Source organism: Phyllobates terribilis, unplaced genomic scaffold, assembly GCF_046119375.1.
Source record: "Phyllobates terribilis strain yellow unplaced genomic scaffold, ASM4611937v1 Scaffold_3__8_contigs__length_932513732, whole genome shotgun sequence".
Classification (NCBI taxonomy): domain Eukaryota; kingdom Metazoa; phylum Chordata; class Amphibia; order Anura; family Dendrobatidae; genus Phyllobates; species Phyllobates terribilis.
Window position 1 is genome coordinate 20273029 of NW_027362763.1, and position 6792 is coordinate 20279820.

General features: G+C 58.5%; 1 protein-coding gene across 2 annotated transcripts in view; it reads right to left on the reverse strand.

The window, feature by feature from the left end:
• The window catches only part of LOC141258709 (uncharacterized), a 67391-nt gene extending 61263 nt beyond the window's left edge, over positions 1 to 6128 (reverse strand). For both annotated transcript variants that reach the window (XM_073673731.1, XM_073673732.1), the window contains exon 1: positions 5849 to 6128. In XM_073673731.1, coding sequence (XP_073529832.1) covers positions 5849 to 5869 — 21 coding nt within the window. In that variant the 5' untranslated portion in view covers positions 5870 to 6128. The remainder of the gene's footprint in view (positions 1 to 5848) is intronic.
• Positions 6129 to 6792: the final 664 nt, after the last annotated feature.

Here is a 6792-nt window from a genome sequence, read left to right on the forward strand (position 1 = left end):
ACATCACGTGGGCTGGCTCCTGCCTTCATATTTTTATTAAAATCTCTAACTTCTGGGATAACTTATCGCTGGTTGATTGCAGAAGCTTGCAAGTGACCCTATACTCTTTATTACGGATTTACCTTTCCTTAGAGACTACACATGGCATAGCTGCGGTCCGTTATTTTGGTACTTTTGCGCCACGGCTCACCGGAGGGGAATACAGCTACGGAAAAATAAGCATATTGATCCTTAGCTGACCCGACCGCTAAAGATGTGTCCCCCCTTATTATCGGAATCATAGAACTTCCGATACTCCATATTTCGTGTTGTTGCCGGCGAGACTGTAGGTTTCTGTTTGAGCAAATGGGGAGTGCCCTGGGGGTGAGAGAGAATTATTTTGAAGCCAGGGACTACATCCTTCTCCCCTAGGTGTATATATATTGCATGCCTGTGCCACTAGAAAATACACTTGTATGTTAATTGGGCTACTAGTTCTCTTTGTACTAGCATTTGCCTATTAGCCACTTCTCCTGCGTGTGCTAATTTGCAGAGAGACAGCACGTAGATTGTCAGCTTTTCTACTCTGACAAATAGTATAGAGGAGGGGGAATGTGGGGTTTGGAGAAATCCTTGATATTTTCTATGACAGATGATAAATGCAGAATTTGTGACTTGCTTCTATTCTACCTTTTTCTCTGATTGTTCCTCACCTGTTTTTAGCATCCACTCCTGATAAAAAAATACTGACCGGATACGGATAGTGGGATTGTGGCCTTAGCGAGCAGATGTCAGGATCCTGTGGCAGCAGCAGAATAAGAGGATCAACCATTGGAATTCTAACACCTAGGATCATCAACTATCGAGGGAGAGAGTCAGGAGGCCTCTATAAAAATCAGATTGTTGGCTCATCATGCAGACTTTATGTGCACAAGAGCTTTAGTGTAATCTGTGTAAGGGCTCATTCAGACATGCATGCACAACAGTCCAGTCTCAGACTCTGCCAGCCCTAGCGTGACAGCCTGCCATTGTTTCATCCTGCAGGAACATGAGCAGACAACGCTCATTCTGAGCAATATGAAGTATCATGCTCTGGTCAGGAGACCTGGGGCCAGTCCATGCATTGTCCTCAGAGATCGAACAGTACCATGTGCACAGAAATCATGAACCTCCGTGCAGCAACTCTGATCAAGTCATCTCAGTAGTGAAACCGCTACAACGGAGCTGTACAGAGGACGTCCTTATAGACAGTACAGTGTACACAGAGATCATAGGCCTCAGTGCAGTAACTCTGATCTAGTCACCTCTATAGTGAGACAGCTAGAATGGAGTTATACAGGGGACGTCCTTATAGACAGTACAGTGCACACAGAGATCATAGGCCTCAGTGCAGTAACTCTGATCTAGTCACCTCTATAGTGAGACAGCTAGAATGGAGTTATACAGGGGACGTCCTTATAGACAGTACAGTGTACACAGAGATCATGAGCCTCAGTGCAGTAACTCTGATCTAGTCACCTCTATAGTGAGACAGCTAGAATGGAGTTATACAGAGGATGTCCTTATAGACAGTACAGTGTACACAGAGATCATGGGCCTCAGTGCAGTAACTCTGATCTAGTCAACTCTATAGTGAGACAGCTAGAATGGAGTTATACAGAGGACATCCTTATAGACAGTACTGTGTGCACAGAAATCATGAGCCTCAGTGCAGTAACTCTGATCTAGTCACCTCTATAGTGAGACAGCTAGAATGGAGTTATACAGAGGACGTCCTTATAGACAGTAAAGTGTACACAGAGACCATGAGCCTCAGTGCAGTAACTCTGATCTAGTCACCTCTATAGTGAGACAGCTAGAATGGAGTTATACAGGGGACGCCCTTATAGACAGTACAGTGCACAGAGATCATGGGCCTCAGTGCAGTAACTCTGATCTAGTCACCTCTATAGTGAGACAGCTAGAATGGAGTTATACAGGGGACGTCCTTATAGACTACAGTGTACACAGAGATCATGGGCCTCAGTGCAGTAACTCTGATCTAGTCACCTCTATAGTGAGACAGCTAGAATGGAGTTATACAGGGGACGTCCTTATAGACAGTACAGTGTACACAGAGATCATGAGCCTCAGTGCAGTAACTCTGATCTAGTCACCTCTATAGTGAGACAGCTAGAATGGAGTTATACAGGGGACGTCCTTATAGACTACAGTGTACACAGAGATCATGGGCCTCAGTGCAGTAACTCTGATCTAGTCACCTCTATAGTGAGACAGCTAGAATGGAGTTATACAGAGGACGTCCTTATAGACAGTACTGTGTGCACAGAAATCATGAGCCTCAGTGCAGTAACTCTGATCTAGTCACCTCTATAGTGAGACAGCTAGAATGGAGTTATACAGAGGACGTCCTTATAGACAGTACAGTGTACACAGAGATCATGAGCCTCAGTGCAGTAACTCTGATCTAGTCACCTCTATAGTGAGACAGCTAGAATGGAGTTATACAGAGGACGTCCTTATAGACAGTACAGTGCACACAGAGATCATGGGCCTCAGTGCAGTAACTCTGATCTAGTCACCTCTATAGTGAGACAGCTAGAATGGAGTTATACAGGGGACGTCCTTATAGACAGTACAGTGCACACAGAGATCATAGGCCTCAGTGCAGTAACTCTGATCTAGTCACCTCTATAGTGAGACAGCTAGAATGGAGTTATACAGAGGACGTCCTTATAGACAGTACTGTGTGCACAGAAATCATGAGCCTCAGTGCAGTAACTCTGCTCTAGTCACCTCTATAGTGAGACAGCTAGAATGGAGTTATACAGAGGACGTCCTTATAGACAGTACAGTGCACACAGAGATCATAGGCCTCAGTGCAGTAACTCTGCTCTAGTCACCTCTATAGTGAGACAGCTAGAATGGAGCTATACAGAGGACGTCCTTATAGACAGTACAGTGCACACAGAGATCATAGGCCTCAGTGCAGTAACTCTGCTCTAGTCACCTCTATAGTGAGACAGCTAGAATGGAGTAGCTGTACGGAATATATTTCTGGGGAAACGCAGAGCGGAGTCTCCTCCATTCTGAGGTCAGTGATGAGCCGCGTAGAGTAAAGGCTCCTGAGGACCGCGCTCCTCCACACAATACGCCTCGGCGCTCGCCCTCTCCTCCCCCGTAATACGCCTCGGCGCTCGCCCTCTCCTCCCCCGTAATACGCCTCGGCGCTCGCCCTCTCCTCCGCAATACGCCTCGGCGCTCGCCCTCTCCTCCGCAATACGCCTCGGCGCTCGCCCTCTTCTCCGCAATACGCCTCGGCGCTCGCCCTCTCCTCCGCAATACGCCTCGGCGCTCGCCCTCTCCTCCGCAATACGCCTCGGCGCTCGCCCTCCCCCCCGCAATACGCCTCGGCGCTCGCCCTCTCCTCCGCAATACGCCTCGGCGCTCGCCCTCTACCCCCCCCACAATACGCCTCGGCGCTCGCCCTCCCCCCCGCAATACGCCTCGGCGCTCGCCCTCTCCTCCGCAATACGCCTCGGCGCTCGCCCTCTACCCCCCCACAATACGCCTCGGCGCTCGCCCTCCCCCCCGCAATACGCCTCGGCGCTCGCCCTCTCCTCCGCAATACGCCTCGGCGCTCGCCCTCTACCCCCCCACAATACGCCTCGGCGCTCGCCCTCTACCCCCCCACAATACGCCTCGGCGCTCGCCCTCTCCTCCGCAATACGCCTCGGCGCTCGCCCTCTCCTCCTCAATACGCCTCGGCGCTCGCCCTCTTCTCCGCAATACGCCTCGGCGCTCGCCCTCTCCTCCGCAATACGCCTCGGCGCTCGCCCTCTCCTCCGCAATACGCCTCGGCGCTCGCCCTCCCCCCCGCAATACGCCTCGGCGCTCGCCCTCTCCTCCGCAATACGCCTCGGCGCTCGCCCTCTACCCCCCCACAATACGCCTCGGCGCTCGCCCTCCCCCCGCAATACGCCTCGGCGCTCGCCCTCTCCTCCGCAATACGCCTCGGCGCTCGCCCTCTACCCCCCCACAATACGCCTCGGCGCTCGCCCTCCCCCCCGCAATACGCCTCGGCGCTCGCCCTCTCCTCCGCAATACGCCTCGGCGCTCGCCCTCTACCCCCCCACAATACGCCTCGGCGCTCGCCCTCCCCCCCGCAATACGCCTCGGCGCTCGCCCTCTCCTCCGCAATACGCCTCGGCGCTCGCCCTCTCCTCCGCAATACGCCTCGGCGCTCGCCCTCCCCCCCGCAATACGCCTCGGCGCTCGCCCTCTCCTCCGCAATACGCCTTGGCGCTCGCCCTCTCCTCCGCAATACGCCTCGGCGCTCGCCCTCTCCTCCGCAATACGCCTCGGCGCTCGCCCTCCCCCCCGCAATACGCCTCGGCGCTCGCCCTCTCCTCCGCAATACGCCTCGGCGCTCGCCCTCTACCCCACCACAATACGCCTCGGCGCTCGCCCTCCCCCCCGCAATACGCCTCGGCGCTCGCCCTCTCCTCCGCAATACGCCTCGGCGCTCGCCCTCTACCCCCCCACAATACGCCTCGGCGCTCGCCCTCTACCCCCCCACAATACGCCTCGGCGCTCGCCCTCTCCTCCGCAATACGCCTCGGCGCTCGCCCTCTACCCCCCCACAATACGCCTCGGCGCTCGCCCTCCCCCCCGCAATACGCCTCGGCGCTCGCCCTCTCCTCCGCAATACGCCTCGGCGCTCGCCCTCTACCCCCCCACAATACGCCTCGGCGCTCGCCCTCCCCCCCGCAATACGCCTCGGCGCTCGCCCTCTCCTCCGCAATACGCCTCGGCGCTCGCCCTCTACCCCCCCACAATACGCCTCGGCGCTCGCCCTCCCCCCCGCAATACGCCTCGGCGCTCGCCCTCTCCTCCGCAATACGCCTCGGCGCTCGCCCTCTACCCCCCCACAATACGCCTCGGCGCTCGCCCTCCCCCCCGCAATACGCCTCGGCGCTCGCCCTCTCCTCCGCAATACGCCTCGGCGCTCGCCCTCTACCCCCCCACAATACGCCTCGGCGCTCGCCCTCTACCCCCCCACAATACGCCTCGGCGCTCGCCCTCTCCTCCGCAATACGCCTCGGCGCTCGCCCTCTCCTCCTCAATACGCCTCGGCGCTCGCCCTCTCCTCCTCAATACGCCTCGGCGCTCGCCCTCTCCTCCGCAATACGCCTCGGCGCTCGCCCTCTCCTCCGCAATACGCCTCGGCGCTCGCCCTCCCCCCCGCAATACGCCTCGGCGCTCGCCCTCTCCTCCGCAATACGCCTCGGCGCTCGCCCTCTACCCCCCCACAATACGCCTCGGCGCTCGCCCTCCCCCCCGCAATACGCCTCGGCGCTCGCCCTCTCCTCCGCAATACGCCTCGGCGCTCGCCCTCTACCCCCCCACAATACGCCTCGGCGCTCGCCCTCCCCCCCGCAATACGCCTCGGCGCTCGCCCTCTCCTCCGCAATACGCCTCGGCGCTCGCCCTCTACCCCCCCACAATACGCCTCGGCGCTCGCCCTCCCCCCCACAATACGCCTCGGCGCTCGCCCTCTCCTCCGCAATACGCCTCGGCGCTCGCCCTCTACCCCCCCACAATACGCCTCGGCGCTCGCCCTCCCCCCCGCAATACGCCTCGGCGCTCGCCCTCTCCTCCGCAATACGCCTCGGCGCTCGCCCTCTCCTCCGCAATACGCCTCGGCGCTCGCCCTCTCCTCCGCAATACGCCTCGGCGCTCGCCCTCTACCCCCCCACAATACGCCTCGGCGCTCGCCCTCTACCCCCCCACAATACACCTCAGCTGACACTTAGATGCGATTCTGGACTTTTCCCTGAAGTTCCCACAATCCTCTGCGACCTCTTACCTTATCCTGGAGCCGCCACATAACACCGGGGAGGGAGGAGCCTGCGCGTGCCCTGTACACCGGGGAGGGAGGAGCCTGCGCGTGCCCTGTACACCGGGGAGGGAGGAGCCTGCGCGTGCCCTGTACACCGGGGAGGGAGGAGCCTGCGCGTGCCCTGTACACCGGGGAGGGAGGAGCTGATTACACGTCCTCCGCATACAGCGCCTGCCGCACCGCACAAGCTGAAGGACCTGTGGTGACGTGAGCCATGTGACCAGGAGGGGCGGAGCTCAAGAAAAGAAGCGCTGAAGGACCTGTGGTGACGTCAGTGCCATGTGACCAGGAGGGGCGGAGCTCATAGAGAAGCGCTGAAGGACCTGTGGTGGCGTTTGCACCATGTGACCCGCACGGTCGGGGGTGGGCGGAGTGATTGACCCCTGGTGAGCGCTCGGTCACGTGTGGCTGACTTCCCGCGCTTTCTCGCAGCTGCCTGTGTCTCCGGCGCTTCCGGTGGAGCAGTCTGTCAGAGGTTCCACGTGGTCTCCAGGACGCGGAGCTCCCGCAGTGCGTGCTGGGAGTGCGGGGCCAGTGTGGCCCCAGAGTGTCACTCCTCCCTCACCGCAGCTCATCGTCCCTACAGGCGCAGAGGCCCCGCGGCCATTACCGGCTGCCATGGCGACCAGCATTGCTGACAGTGCGGCCTCCCTCTGCCGGAGCAGCCGTGGTCACCAGTTGTGGCCGCTGCAGCCGACTCCTCGGGCGGATAGTGATGCCGCCCGTGTCTGCTCTTCTCTGGGGGGCTGTGGAGGTTTCTGCCGGCCACCAGCAGCTAAATGTACTGCTCCCTGCTGATCTCCTGGATCTCTGCAGCATCTGATCTTGTGGATCTCCAGCTCCTCCTCACTATGCTCCGCTCTATCGGCCTCAGGGACACTGTTCTCTCCTGGTTCTCCTCCTATCTCTCT